At 39.1% G+C, this 16,584-nt stretch overlaps 1 protein-coding gene across 1 annotated transcript in view; it reads right to left on the reverse strand.

Annotated features, from left to right (window-relative positions):
• Positions 1–5,510: 5,510 nt before the first annotated feature.
• LOC106135782 (uncharacterized) overlaps positions 5,511–16,584 on the reverse strand; it is a 71,976-nt gene continuing 60,902 nt past the window's right edge. Inside the window, exons 8-14 of the mRNA XM_013336160.2 lie at positions 15,818–15,984; positions 15,166–15,364; positions 11,912–12,055; positions 11,194–11,352; positions 10,291–10,361; positions 9,806–9,979; positions 5,511–9,107 (exon numbers count right to left, since the gene is read on the reverse strand). Coding sequence (XP_013191614.1) covers positions 8,930–9,107; positions 9,806–9,979; positions 10,291–10,361; positions 11,194–11,352; positions 11,912–12,055; positions 15,166–15,364; positions 15,818–15,984 — 1,092 coding nt within the window. The 3' untranslated portion in view covers positions 5,511–8,929. The remainder of the gene's footprint in view (positions 9,108–9,805; positions 9,980–10,290; positions 10,362–11,193; positions 11,353–11,911; positions 12,056–15,165; positions 15,365–15,817; positions 15,985–16,584) is intronic.

The raw sequence follows: 16,584 nt of genomic DNA on the forward strand, positions 1-16,584 counted from the left end.
AATTAAAAAAAAAACATATTCATAGCCTTTCTGAAACGAGAGGCAAAAACTTACCCAGAAATTATCGTGTATGGAAATTTCGTGGCATCCCTAAATTACGATGACGTCACACACCCCAGGGTTGACAATAGGCATGCGCGAAAATATCCGCCATTTTGTTTTCAGTCGGCATTTGCCGGAACTTTTCGGCTATACTCGCCATGTCTGGTCATGTCTGCGATTCTTTGACGGAATTATAATGATAGAGCCTGAAATTATCGTATTTTCAGTCTTATACCTTTGCAATAAAGGCCGATCGGGACATCCTATAAGTATGGATTGAAATCGTGGTGCAATAGGTTTCATTAGAATTTGCGTCTAATTTTATATGGCCTTGAAGGGGTGGTAAAGGGTGAAAGGGTAAGAAGGGTGAAGGGTTTCAGTCCAAACGCTTAATCCACTGATTAAGTGGACAGTAGATAGCCAAAAGGCAGGCCATCTTATAATTACAGAGGTAAGTTAGAAATTATTCCTTTGAATGTACAGAATTGAACGAATGAATTTTATTGCACACAAAAAAGAACGATGTACAATCATCAGCAAAACTGTATAAGTAATAATTATTTTTCAGAAAGATTCATATATTCAAATAGATAACATTCTGTGTTTTGACATCTCTACGACAACAGCTAATCAAGCGACCTTATCAACCCAATAAAGCGAGTCTAAATCGCGCAAGCAAAGATTTCACGGATTACTTATACAACTTCAGACACAACATTGTCGGAGCCGCGGATCCTCAGGCACAACACTTAGCCTGGTGGAAGATCTTCCTATCGGTGGCGGTCGAGCCCGAATAATCGCTCCCACTACAATTCTTTTATTCATTTGTATTATCATTCTCGATTCAGGGGAAATTCACTGTTCTAACAGAATAATTTCACGAATAAGCAAATGAATCGTACTCGAAATCTTCTATATTTCGCTATATCTCTATTTTTCTGTTCTATATGGATAATACCTATGGGATATTTTATACTGCTATTGTCAATATTCCATAAAAATATTAACTAATGTTACGTCTTTATCCCTAACGGGGTAAACACATTTAATAGGCACAAAACTGGCATATGATGATAGTGAGGTTTTGAAATGACACATTGCAAGAAGAATTCTAAGTTTTTAACCTGGTTATATTTTACAATCAGCGCAGGAATAAAAGCAGTCTGGCCGAAATATACATACATAAAATCATGGCTCTTTCCCCGAGGGGTAGGCAGAAACTACATCTATGATTGATATCACAATATTTAGGTATAGGTATAACTTTAAACGTAATATATATTCGTTCTAAAAATAATTTTCTCCTGAAATAAATGCTTAATTGTCTAATGGCGTAGAGTTTGTTGTTCGTACATTAACTAAGGTGCTTTGATTGCTCTACATTGTTGTATCAATTCCAATAAATCAATGGTTGATGACGCTGGTCGTCTGTTCAAAGTCGTTGTTTCAATATGCGTCGATTTTCATTTGAAATATAAAGTGAAGCAGCATATGAATAATATTTGTGCGATTGAGTGATTGATAAATAAATAATGTGCCGTGTGGTTCCCGGCACCAATATAAAAAAAGAATATGACCACTCCATCTCAAATCCCGTGGATGTCGTAAGAGGCGATTAAGGGATAGGCTTATGAACTTGGGATTCTTAGCGATGGGCTAGCAACACTATCACTATTTGAATCTCAATTCTATCATAAAGCCAAACAGCTGAACGTTGCATGTCAGTCTCTTCAGGACTGTTGGCTTTGTCTTCCCCGCAAGGGATATATGTAGACGTGACTGTATGTATGTATGTATAAATAAATATTTTTTCCGTTACCTACTGAGTGACTGACTGACTGTTGGACAAGGCACAGCCCAAACCACCTCCTTTTCAGGTTCCTTATTTCTGCTAAGAGTGAGACTAAGGGACGATTTCCCGAAATTCCCGCGGGAATGAGTATTCACGGTTTAATCATTTATGTATTTATCCCTTACGGAGTGAATACAGTCAACAGTCTCGAAAAAAGGGAAAGGCCACGTTCAGCCCGATGGTTTATAGAATTGAGACTGATAGGTTGCTAGCCCATCGCATAAAAGAAGAATCCCAATTTAATAATGTTATGAGTATGTATATGTCACGTCACTATTGTGATATGACATCACTAGTCGAAGGAAGATGGCGTCCTAACTGAATTGAGGGCCAGCCATCTTACGCGGCAGACTCTTGTATTACTTATGTTCATTCAATAAACTCAAGTTACCTAATTAAAGCCTAATCCAAGACCAACACAAATAATTCTATTCTTTTTATTGTTATAATTTACACGGAAAGAGAAGCAGTTGGCACTCTCTGTGTTTTTTCTTCGCTAACAGCACGAAGGCGTGCATTAGATAAGTGTATTTAATTCCTACTTCCTACATAATAGGTAGGTACGGCACAAATTCCTAGACCAGCAGTCTTAATAGGGCTTAACGATCGAACGATTTTAAAGTCGGTGGGTGTCTGTGGAAGGTCAATTAAGGCAATCGGTGACCTTCAATTTCCATCAACATCGGTCACACAGTCTAGTACAGTAGGTAACGTTCGTTTCAGAGGAAAACATGGTAAGAATATTAGAAAATTAAAAAAATTGGCTTTCTGTAAAGTCATCCTATATAATATAGAATCCATTCTAGGAAATTTATAAATTTTCGGTTCTTGTTATTTTCCGGTGACATACTTATATTATATAAAAGGAATAATTATATACCTAATGATTAAAAAGATGCTGGCTACCTAAATTCAGTCAGTCAGTACCAATACCTACATAGTTACCTATGAAAAAAATTTGTATCAGAGGTTAAATTTTGATAATGAAACTTCCTACCACGCCTTGGTCTGAAAGTTTTTAATTATAAAAGCAATGACGTGAGCTTATTCGCGTGTAGCAAACTTTTACCTTGAACAGTTGGGAGACTTGACAATTACACTGCGTCCTTATTGTTAGGAGGCAGCGAATTATTCTAAAATACCTAATAAAGTCAAAAGTATACCCGAAACCGCCGAGCTTGCAAGGAAGTATGCAGAGATCGTGGCAAGTGGAAAGAGGTAGTCTCTGCCTACCCCTCCGGGAAAGAGGCGTGATTGTATGTATGTGCCTAATGAAGTGACGGTTGCCCGATGTTAAATCGGATTTTATAGAAATCTCAAGGTTTATTATCTTTAAAGCAACCAGTCACCGTCTCAATCTCAATTCCATCATTAAACCATCCAGCTGAACGTGGCCTTTAGTCATTTCGAGGTGACATCCCAATATTTTGAAGACTGTTGGTTATGTCTACCCAGTAAGGGATAAAGACGTAATTGTATGTATGTATGCAGGCTGTAGCTGGTGAAGTCTGCGGAGGAAACGTTGGGTACAGGTCGCCTCTAACAGAGCGAGGTGAAAGTCATTGGGGCAGGCCTATAAGAATTCGTTCATACAAAACGTTTACAGCCTTATAATAAAACCATGCCAAGCTCCTCGGTTGGCATTTTGGCGGAGTGCCAAAATGCCCAAAATCAATTTATCGATAGCACTCGGCTACAGCCGCGGTGACGTACAGCCTCTGTAGATGGTACCAAAGTATGCATTTGTTATACACTTTTCATGATATTAGTTTATATATTAACTAGTTTATACATATATATTTAGTGGGTGGGTGGGTGTTATGTATCTTATTTGTATTTATGTTAGTTGTTATATTATTGTATTATTGCTAATGACGCAGTTACTTGCCGCTTTTGTCTAGTTCCTTTATTGTTTGCCAGTTGACTGCCCTGCATGGGATCAATCCGCCATTGCAAGTGTTTTATTTCAGCTTTATTTTTTATTTCATTTCATTTAGTATTTTATTTCAGAGGACGAAGTCGCGGGCACCGCTAGTAAACACTAGCTGTGCCCGCGACTTCGTCCTCGTGGAATAGTTGTTATCTCGGGCATCATTGAAGCGCTCAAGGATGAATTATTTTCCCCGCTTTTTTTCAGATTTGCCATTATTTCTTCGCTCCTAATAGTTGCAGCGTGATGTTATATAGCCTAAAGCCTTCCTCGATAAATGCTCTATTTGACACAAAAAGAATTTTTCAATTAAAACCAGAAGTTCCTGTGATTAGCGCGTTCAAATAAACAAACAAACTCTTCAGATTTATAATATTAGTATAGATTATAACTATGTACTATTACTTATATCTGTGTAAATTTTTGTGCAATAAAGATATTATAAACAAACAAACAAACACTTTAAATTGATTAATGACGATGAGTCAATTACAATCAAGTGCGTAATCATTGCGGTGTAGGTTTACATCATACGTCAATTTTATTTGGCTATCAATCCGAAAGTCCGTTGGAAGCCATAATATAGAAAAGATTCTTTCTTAGAAAGGTACAACTTATACTTTTCAATTACACAAAAGTTATTCTGATTTTCCAATTCACACTATATTTGCATGCCTTGACATTGATACATACGTAAAATTGAGCCTCTTTCACTTATTCTTACATTTTTCATCATCTTTCAACTTTTCATGTTGCTTGCTTACTTTTTTCGCGTTATATACTGTCGTGTAATTGTAATAAATAAATATAAATATATACGTGACAAATTACACAGATGGAGTTAGCCTCGAGGTAAGTTCGAAACTTGTATTACGAAAAACTAACTCAACAATACTAAATCTTATAATAAATACTTAGATAGATAAACATCCAAGACCCAGATCAATCAGAGAAAGTTCGTTTCTCATCATGCCCTGACCAGGATTCGAACCCGGGACCTCCGGTGTAACAGACATGTTTCGTATTACCGCTACGCCACAGATGCCATGAATGTAAATGTGTACCGACATTCACAACTCTCTTCAGGCGAGAACGTCTGTTTCAGGTAGATATCTTGAGCTGACCTTTTGCTGGGTCTTGCCCGATTTGATCAAAAGTAGGTTCCTACGTCTTCGCCCTTCCAAAATTCTTATTACTTGTCTATCTGATACTCTTAACGAGGATATACTTTGTAAACCTCTACATTCAGGCATTCAATTATATAAGATCAACGCTATTTAGTTATTTAATCTATTGACTGATTTTCATGAAACTTATTATTATTTTTGAGTTTATTCAATGCAAATAAAAATACATGATTTCTCTTACGTCGCCATCTTCTCCCGTATAAGATTTTCAATTGCGTTTTCTAAAGTGTTGGGTGGTCTGTCTTCTTATATTTTTCCTATGGATATTGTAAAAGGCGACTAAGCGAAAAGCTTAGTCAATGGATTTTTCTTGTAGGCGATGGACAATCTGTCAATATTTGAATCTTAATTCCAACATACATCTGAAATGAACGCGTCCTTCCAGTCTTTTCAAGACTGTTGACTCTGTTTACCCCGCAAGAGATATAGACGTGGTTATATACCTTAATGTTTCTATGTACCTTTTCAAATAAAAACATCTGAAATAAAACACTAGGAGTCAATAATATTTGTTTATTTATCAACACTCATACCGCATTGCGACCCTCCAAATATGCACAGAATACTGGAAAGTCAATATTTACAATGAATTCAACTGTTAAACTACACTACATTTCAAACCACTACACTAATCTGAAATGTATGAGAGATCAAAATTTAAGTCTCTATTGCTCCGATGCATAAAAGCTATTCAAAATTATTGATACATTCTTTTTTTTTAAACAAAAATCAAATGGCTCCAGTTTGCTGCCTTGAGGAACACCTAGGATAATTTTTCATGATTAAAATATTGAATTATAGATTGATATAGATAAAAATGTGTCATTAACTTTAAAATATCTTTGTACTCAGCGTATGGTCACATAACTATTAGTGACATAATTATGAGAGAAATGTGACCCAAATAGATCGGTAAAACCTACCCCCTAATTGGGTCAAATTCGGTAACACGACGTAATCATGAGAGAAAATTGTGACAAAGGTTTTCTATTATTTTTAGCAATGTCAAATATATATTTAATGCTTTTTTAGCGTTTATAGGCTAGGCACCTCACCTCCTTTAAAATATTATTTTCCTTTTGAATGTATATATATATATATTACTTCATATACTGATGTCTATGTTACTTAAAATTTTCTGACATGGGATAGCATTCACTACGTGGAAACAATCTTTCCAATAAATATTTCGGCGTCTCTATATAGTTTTTTGTTTTCATTCCTAAAGCTGATCAAATTTGTTACGAAAAATTAGTTCACAAAATATTGCAATCTATAATGACTTCACATAACTAGCCCACTACGAGACTAATGTACTATATTAATATTAAAATAGCAAAATATACGTCATACTACATAGATTTAATTGACGAGAAATATTAATCCAATTGCCGGTTATCTCATCTTAACTCTATGGCCTTTTCTAACGACAAGCTCACAAAAATATAGCTATTTCTCACAATTATTGGGGGCATTAAAATTAGAGCGAGATGGCGATAAAATCGTACAAATTTTCTTTAGATAAAAACCACTGGTATTTCAACTTTGTATAATATAATTGAGACCATAATAAAAGGTAGAAAAACGTTGATAAACCAAAACTTTTAAAGCTTTGGCAAATAAACTAAGAAGAGAATTAGGCGTACGGCCACCGTGATGGTAAGCGGTTACCGTAATCCATTGTCGCTCGCCAAGAACTACAAATATTTCCCGCGAATATTGCCAACTACGAAAAATCCTTTCGCACACATATTCATAAACATAACCTAAGCCATATTATAACCTCTGTATCAAATTGCTCGTAATTCAACTATACACAATTCTAGTCGTATTTGTTTTATGTATGTACATATAAATATAAATAAATTAAAAAAACTGAAAAACATAAGACAGAAAAATTATATGCCGGTGTAATTCCTGACACTTAAAAAGGCCAATTCCTTCTCCTTAAGGAGGGAACGGGACAAACACTAGGGGAGTGACGAAGACAGATAGATAACCGGCAGTTGTTCTATTTGGCGGGTTTTACAAACTATGTGGCAAGATTTTTTAATCATTACATACACAACATAGATGAAAGATTAAAAAAATATATACCTACACGCGCATTTTATATACACTTAACGTGAGATTGATGCAATAAAATGATCATAATAGATCCATTGACGTGTACGCAAACGCAATTTATAAAAATCTTCGCTTTCCTCTGAAATTTCAAGATGTTAGTACCTATATACATAAAATAATTTTAAATTATTATTATTACTAAAATTTTCCAAAATCACGTTAAATGTATATAAAATGAACAACAAATCTACATAATTTGTAAATCCATAACGGTATAAGTACTATTTATTTTCTTATTTACATTAAATTCAAGGAATGATAAGACTACGGCACACAACTTTTATTCTATTATTTTTTTAACTATTTTGGCTTTTTATTATTATATAAAAAAATAATTCATTTACACTCTCACAACACTATGTAAGGAAATTGATATGACAAGCGTGAAAGAGACAAGTGATATAAAAGAGCGAGACAGCAGCACTTATGACGTGTAACATCTGACTTAAATATATGACGTGAAAAAGTACCAGCGAAGGGCAATATTCTGAAAAAAAAATTGATTTTGACTTATATTCTCAGCTTTCTATAAGACACTGCCGTGTGGTTCCCGGCAACAATACAAAAAAGAATAGGACCACTCCATCTCTTTCCCATGGATGTCGTTAAAGGCGGCCAAGGGATAAGCTTATAACTTGGGATTCTTTTTTAGGCGATGGGCTAGCAACCTGTCACTATTTGAATCTCAATTCTATCATTATGCCAAATAGCTGAACGTGGTCATTCAGTCTTTTCAAGACTGTTGGCTCTGTCTACCGCGCAAGGGATATAGACGTGACCATATGTATGTATGTTCTATAAGACACTTTTGTCCGTTTCTTTCTATGACCTCTCTATGCTCACACATATTGTGGCCTGGCTTGCTACATCCAGAATTTGGTCACACGAATTAAAAAATGCTTTAGGATAGATGCAACACGTCAAAATGATAAATGAAGTATAAAGCCAAAAATCACTCAAAAATTGTTGCCACTACAATTTATCAAAATTTTATTTTTTACTTTTTTTTTTAGTTTAAATTCACTTTGAAATACGTATTGCTTTAAAAATTTTCTTCACACCCTTACATTTTTCTTAATCCTTACACAATTTTTTTTTTAATTTTTATTATTATCAAAGAATACTAAGGGAAACTCTTTGGCACTCACATTCGCTTCCCACATATTTGTGACTTATATTTAAAAGAATAATCGAGCCTCATTCAATAAAATACATTACATATAACAGAAATTATACTTGAAATAAAAGTTGATAAATCATATGAAATTATAAAAGTTATAATAATAATAAAAAATTTGATTTACAAATGTCTTTGTATACCGGACATACAGTGTAAAATGAGGGCCAACTAATACTCATCTATTTTCGTTAAACTAAATATCATTTGACAGTTCAAAGTGTCAAATCTTTGATCAAAGGCCTCTCTCTAATATTCTCTCAATCTCTATTTTACAATAAAAAAATAAGCCCTCATTTTGACATAACAAAATTCGACCGGCAACAGACACAAATTAAAAAAAAAAACAACATCAATAGCGTTCTATCGATCGAATGCGCAATCGTATTATCGAATCGAAACCGTCAAATAAAAAAAAATAATAACATAGAATAAATAAAAAAAAATCACACACAACAAAACTTTTACGTATCGGACTCGCGGTATCACCTTTCTTTTGTACTAACGAAAAAAAACCGAAATACTCAATAGTAACGTCAATTCTGCGTATAACAGTTCCGGAAACGTACTTATGTATATCCGTTTTCACATGATAACAGTCCACAACTAAAAATTTATTTCTCTTCGCCTTTCAGCGCGCGGTCCAGCACCGCTTTGGCCGTGATGTCCACGGTGACCGTTTTGCTGATAGTGGACAACCCATGGTCCGGTTGGTCCAGGGGCTCGGTCAGTATCCTGAGGGAGGACACTTTGGCCCGCTGGTACGCCGTCACAGTGTTGCTGCCGAGGAATCTGTGAGGAATATGGAATTTAGAGTGAATTTTTTTTTTAATGCAGATGTCTTGTTATCTGTCTGTGACAGGCTCAAGTACTGACGCGGCTGTGTTGACTCTTGTTTGATTAACGTATACTACTAACCGATGCTCTTACGGCAAGGGAAACATCGTAAGGAAACCTGCGCATTCAGGCAACTGGATGTGTAACCATGATCGATACAATACAGGTTAGGTTTACCTTGGCCGTGTGATTCCCGGCACTGATATAAAATAAGGAAGAGGACTACTCCTTCTTTTTCCCATGGATGTCGTAAAGGGCAACTAAGGGCTAGGCTTATAAACTTAGGATTCTTCTTATAGGCGACGTGCTAGCAACCTGTCACTATTTGAATCTCAATTCCATCATTAATCCGCACAGCTGACTGAGCCGTCAGCCTTTCAAGACTGCCATCTCTGCCAACCCCGCAAGGGTTACAGACGTGATCATACAGCTGAACGTGGTATGTCAGTTTTTCAAGACGTGGTTATATAAATAATAATAACTTTTATAATAAATAAATAAAATAAACATCCAAGACGCAAACCAATCAGAAAAAGTTTTTTTCTCATCATGCCCTGACCGGGATTCGAACGCGGGACCTCCGGTATCACAGACAAGCATAGGTACTACCGATTCGCCACAGAATCCGTCGAATATGAACGAACAATTCGTACCTGACGGCGACGTAGCAGACGAGCAAGGCGGCGCCGGCGGCGAGCACGCGCACCACGGGCGACTGGAACAGCTGCACCACCACCCAGGCGGCTGCGCCGGCGCCGCACATGCACGCCACGGCTAGGGCCGTGCGCAGCCAGTGCAGGCAGGTGAAGCCGCGTTCCCATTCCACTCTGCAATTGAATAGATCACTTTATTTTTCCTTAGTCTTCTTCTTCTTCTTCGCCTGAAAACGGCCGCCGTTGGAATTTTGTGTGGGTCTTTCAGTCAGTGTTATGTACACCTTTATATAGAAAGGAATATTTGAAATAAGCAAGTCATTTTCTTATGTAGAGATAACAAGTGGATTTAATTTACAAAACAAAAATAAAAATTATTAATTTTTGAAGGAAGCCTAGAAGGTAAATTAAACGTAAAAAAATTGAAAATTTAAACAAAATAAAATATATAAAACAGTCAATGAGGAAAAAAAGACAAAACTGACCTGTTCGTCTCTTGAACAATGTAGGGCGTGTTGCAGACTTTGCATTTCAAACCGTCTGGAGTCGCAGCACTCTGGAAGAAATAAAATAAATAAATAAATAAAATGTTATTGGAATAAAATATACATATACTTACTAAAAATCTATAACCGAGAAAAAACAAACACAAAACAATGTCACACACAAACGTACATGCATCATCATTAATTTTGACATGGTATTGACATAATTTATACAGTTTGTACATTTATATACACGAGTATATATATTTGATATAACTAGATTAAAGTGATGTGACGTCAATAAGTGATACCTTTGTATCCAATTTTGAAAATAAATCTATTCTATTCTATTAGTTTATTTGTGCTACTATTGCATTATTTTTTATTTTCATATACATATTTTTGTTTTTTGTTACAACGAGGAGATTCCTATTTAGAACCTTGGCAGAGAGAAGTAGGTAGTCTTTATACTCATACTTATTTCTTCCTTAACAGTAGCTTCATATTGTTATACCAACTTCCACTACTAAATTCAACTTTATTCACAATTAATAAGGTCTACAATATAATGAAAATAGTCACTATCATACAGAAATCTAAGGCCAAATGATTTAATTGTTACCTCGACGCCAAATGCGGTGTGGTTCCCGGCACCAACACAAAAAAGAATACGACCACTCCATCTCTTTCCCATGGATGTCGTAAAAGGCGACTAAGGGACAGGCTTATAAACTTGGAATTCCTCTTTTAGGCGATGGGCTAGCAACCTGTCACTATTTGAATCTCAATTCTATCATTAAGCCAAATAGAGCTGAACGTGGCCATTCAGTCTTCAAGACTGTCGTCTCTGTCTGCCCCGCATGGGATATGGACGTGACCGTGTCATGTATGTATGTATGTTACCTCGACGAGCCACCGCCGGAGGCAGTCGTGGTGCACGGCGGACACGTCGCCGGTGCAGCGGCATGGCCGGATGAGGGGCTCCGGTCGCGAGCCGTCGTAGCAGATCCAGCAGTCGCGGCCCGACCCCACGCTGCCCACTAGGGAGTCGGTCTCCACATTCTGTTACGAGGCAAAACAATATTTTGATGACTGTGCCTTTGTTGGCTCTGTCTAGCCCACAAGGGATAAAGACGTGATTTTAAGTATGTATGTATGTATTTTAACTATGTATATAAAGAATATTATTTTGAGTTAAGCGTGAGAGAGATAAATCTTAATTTGAAAGAGAACATTCGGTCGGCGAGAATTAGTGATTTGTATCATATTTTTGAATTAAAACGTTTTAAGAAGAGGCGTGATTTTATCCAAGTTTGTATTAAGTAGAAATTTGTACATACAAATTTCTTTGTACATACAAATTTGTACATACAAATTTCTTTGGGTTCAATAAATAAAAACAAATTTAACCCAAATATGAGTATTTACCCCACGAATTATCCCTTAGACTTGAAACTGCTTTACTTCGTTACGCAGAGACTGCACAGTTTCGCACACGTGATAAATTAATAGGCAATTTTTTGTGTTAACTTTTATATATACCAGACTTTTATATATATTTATTTTCTACGACAATCACAGACCTATCCAATCATACCATCCGAAATCCGCTCAAACTCACCGGATACTCCAAATTGTCCAAAGCAAGCGGCCTGAAGAACACCGACAATATAACCCTGAACAGCAACCACTGGTAATACCCGCCGACGGCGAGGAGGAAACGCATTTTTTGTGACCAGGTCACACGCCAGAACAACACCAAGGTCTGGGGAATTAGGCGGTAGTTAGTACAGCGGGGTGCAGGTTAGCCGGTCACCCGTGATGGTGAAGGAATGTGGGGGTGCGTTGATGCGACAGTCACCCGTGATGGTGAAGGAATGTGGGGTGCGTTGATGCGACAGTCATCCGTGATGGTGAAGGAAGATGGGGGTGCGTTGATGCGATTTTGAAAAAGAGATGGATGGACGGAATTTGTAAGAATGGAGTGACCGGGGAGATTGTACTGTACTGTCATTGTACTGATGGTGTAAAGGTGAAGGAATCAGGAGTCTGTCATGACGATTTTATGAGTCTGTAAGTGCGAATTTGAATTGAGCGCTGGTTAGTGAAGAATGAGGATTAATTCGCTTGTTAATGATGATGATAATGATAATTTGGAGATGGACAATGAGGGTATCGTACAAGCGTTGTCCCACCACAACCCATGGGTCTAACAACTTTCTGGACATACGAGCCGAGTGATAAAAGTGTTTTAAGTTATGCATGTTAAAAATCATGTTAAAAATAAAAAAAAGACAACAAACTCAATTTGAAATAAAATGACATACGTATATGAAGCATTGCAACACATTACACGTACAAAATAGCGCCAATATACCACGTACGTACAAAATACCGCCAATATACCACTTACAAAATAGCGCCAATATACCACAGACTTTGGTGTAATTTTTGCAACCTACTCAAAACACACACAGTATTTAAAAGCTTAGCATGGAAGCTGACGACCGAACGACCAAAAGCACATGTGGAGAATGGACAAATGAAGACTGATGATATAACGCCTCGCGCAGAACATCAAATATATAACTCACTGTAAATCCATATACTTCATATAGTCCGGGCCAAATTTGAAAGTGTGTGGACAAAGAAGGAGCCTTCAATTCAATTTGAAAGAATAAAAGAATCAATATTTTCTACATTTTATCGTTATTTTTATTTCAATTTTGACAACCCGACCTGATCTCCTTCAAATTGGTACCCGAATATAATTTGTATATTAGTGTTTTATACGTAACAATTTACCTTAAGAATTGGACCACAACCAAATTCTAAAGCCTCATCATGGCCCCTGGTATTACATTCCAACAACACTCTTTGCTTTTTAATGTGGATAGAACATCAGGTCAGGTCTGAAACTGGGACTCGAACCCACGTCTCCACCGTGCCAACTGAGCTTTATTGCAGTTACCATTACTTTTCACAGATGGCTTGCGATATTAAAGGCTGTCAAAGGATGTGAAAAAATCCACATCTAGGTCCTCTCCTGCGCAAGCTCAGTTCAAAAATCTTGCTTAGATCGATCGTAAGAATCTAAAAAAAAAAACCTGCATAATTGGTTCTGTATTTCGCCGAAGGTTCAGCAGCCAATCTCTCGTGATCCCTGAAGTTCCACAGCACTCAATAGACAATAAGTGGTAGTAGACCATAGACACTAAGGAAACTGGTACTGTAACTCTAACCTTGGCGTCACGATGATGCTGCAGCAAGTCTGATAGCTTGGCGTCGTCCAGCTGGCGGGCCAGCAGCCGCCGAGGGTTCAGCAGCCAGAGTCTCTCGGGCGCCATGGAGTCTACAGCACTCAATAGACAATACGTGGTAGTAGACCATAGACACTAAGGAAACTGGTACTGTAACTCTAACCTTGGCGTCACGATGATGCTGCAGCAAGTCTGATAGCTTGGCGTCGTCCAGCTGGCGGGCCAGCAGCCGCCGAGGGTTCAGCAGCCACAGTCTCTCGGGCGCCATGGAGTCTACAGCACTCAATAGACAATACGTGGTAGTAGACCATAGACACTAAGGAAAATGGTACTGTAACTCTAACCTTGGCGTCACGATGATGCTGCAGCAGGTCGGATAGCTTGGCGTCGTCCAGCTGGCGGGCCAGCAGCCGCCGAGGGTTCAGCAGCCAGAGTCTCTCGGGAGCCATGGAGTTCCACAGCACTCAATAGACAATACGTGGTAGTAGACCATAAGACACTAAGGAAACTGGTACTGTAACTCTAACCTTGGCGTCACGATGATGCTGCAGCAGGTCGGATAGCTTGGCGTCGTCCAGCTGGCGGGCCAGCAGCCGCCGAGGGTTCAGCAGCCAGAGTCTCTCGGGAGCCATGGAGTTCCACAGCACTCAATAGACAATACGTGGTAGTAGACCATAAGACACTAAGGAAACTGGTACTGTAACTCTAACCTTGGCGTCACGATGATGCTGCAGCAAGTCTGATAGCTTGGCGTCGTCCAGCTGGCGGGCCAGCAGCCGCCGAGGGTTCAGCAGCCACAGTCTCTCGGGAGCCATGGAGTTCCACAGCACTCAATAGACAATACGTGGTAGTAGACCATAGACACTTAGGAAACTGGTACCGTATCTAACCTTGGCGTCACGATGATGCTGCAGCAAGTCGGATAGCTTGGCATCGTCCAGCTGGCGGGCCAGCAGCCGCCGAGGGTTCAGCAGCCAGAGTCTCTCGGGAGCCTTGGAGTTCTACAGCACTCAATAGACAATACGTGGTAGTAGACCATAAGACACTAAGGAAACTGGTACTGTAACTCTAACCTTGGCGTCACGATGATGCTGCAGCAAGTCGGATAGCTTGGCGTCGTCCAGCTGGCGGGCCAGCAGCCGCCGAGGGTTCAGCAGCCAGAGTCTCTCGGGAGCCATGGAGTTCCACAGCACTCAATAGACAAAACGTGGTAGTAGACCATAGACACTTAGGAAACTGGTACCGTATCTAACCTTGGCGTCACGATGATGCTGCAGCAAGTCGGATAGCTTGGCATCGTCCAGCTGGCGGGCCAGCAGCCGCCGAGGGTTCAGCAGCCAGAGTCTCTCGGGAGCCTTGGAGTTCTACAGCACTCAATAGACAATACGTGGTAGTAGACCATAAGACACTAAGGAAACTGGTACTGTAACTCTAACCTTGGCGTCACGATGATGCTGCAGCAAGTCGGATAGCTTGGCGTCGTCCAGCTGGCGGGCCAGCAGCCGCCGAGGGTTCAGCAGCCAGAGTCTCTCGGGCGCCATGGAGTCCACAGCACTCAATAGACAAAACGTGGTAGTAGACCATAGACACTAAGGAAACTGGTACCGTATCTAACCTTGGCGTCACGATGATGCTGCAGCAAGTCGGATAGCTTGGCGTCGTCCAGCTGGCGGGCCAGCAGCCGCCGAGGGTTCAGCAGCCAGAGTCTCTCGGGCGCCATGGAGTTCCACAGGACGCAGGGGAACCATAGCGCAACGCCGATCTCCGCCAGGCGGAACACCAAGTCGTGCCAGTTGCGGGAGACCACTGGCACTCTGGAACAAGCATATTTTGCTCCAGACACAATTTTCTTAAGATACATGAAACGTTTATTGAGTAGAAGGGACTTAATCTTAAACGAGACATGAATGTTAGATGCATAAAACAGTCGCATATAGTCAGTTTAGGATTCAAAATCCTAAACTGACTATATGCATACTTCAGTATGGCTATTAAAGTATTAAGAACACCAGATAATGGTATTTAATTATGGTACTGTGATGTACCACACAAGGAAAAGACTTTGCAGTCAAGCTTAAGACAACCCCTTCTGGAAAACGGACGTGATTTATTTATTAATTTGAATATCAATTCCACCATTAAGCCATACAGCTGCACGTGGTCTTCAAGTCTTTTCGAGATTGTTGGCTCTGTTTACCCCGCGAAAGATAAGGATGTCATTAAAAGGTATATATGTGTGTGTGTGTGTGTGTGTATGATATACTCACTTCGCTTTCCAGAACTCTCCAAGTGTCTCCGAAGCGAGGAAACCGGCGATGAGGATAAGCATCAGCGCCTGGCTGACCAGCCCGACCCTGGACTGCTGGAGTTGCGACTGGTTCACCGAACGAGGGTCCACTGTACCATCGCTATCGGTCAAGTCAGTTTGGATGCCCTGGAGAAAATATTGATCGAAAATTATTTATCTCTATATTTGTCTATGATAAATCTATGGAAAAGAAAACGGCCAATTGGAATTGGCACAAATGAGATGAAAATATAATATCAAGACAATCATCGTCCTCCTGACGTTAATTCCTAGGTAACTTAAGCTCATCACCATTCTGAAAAGGAGCCTGAAGTGCGCCTTTGAACCATAATCCTAGATTATCAAAGTCAGATATGCCTATAGACACAACATCCATAGTTAAGAGTTGCAGCGGTCCCATTCTAAAGTTTCTGGAACCACACGGCACGAGGGGTAATCATTCTAAAATACAGTCACGAGAATAGGCTATACCATCCATCTTCACAATGTTAGTGCCGTGTGGTTCTGGTTCCCAAAAAAAGAATAGAACCACTCCATTTCTTTCCCATGGATGTCGTAAAAGGCGACTAAGGGATAGGCTTACATACTTGTGATTCTTTTTTTAGGCGATGGGCTAGCAACCTATCACTATTTGGATCTCAATTCCATCATTAAGCCGAGCAGCTGAACGTGGCCATTCAGTCTTTTCGAGACTATTGGCTCTGTCTACCCCGTGAGGGATATAGA

The sequence above is a fragment of the Amyelois transitella genome, chromosome 24 (genome assembly GCF_032362555.1).
Source record: "Amyelois transitella isolate CPQ chromosome 24, ilAmyTran1.1, whole genome shotgun sequence".
Taxonomy (NCBI): domain Eukaryota; kingdom Metazoa; phylum Arthropoda; class Insecta; order Lepidoptera; family Pyralidae; genus Amyelois; species Amyelois transitella.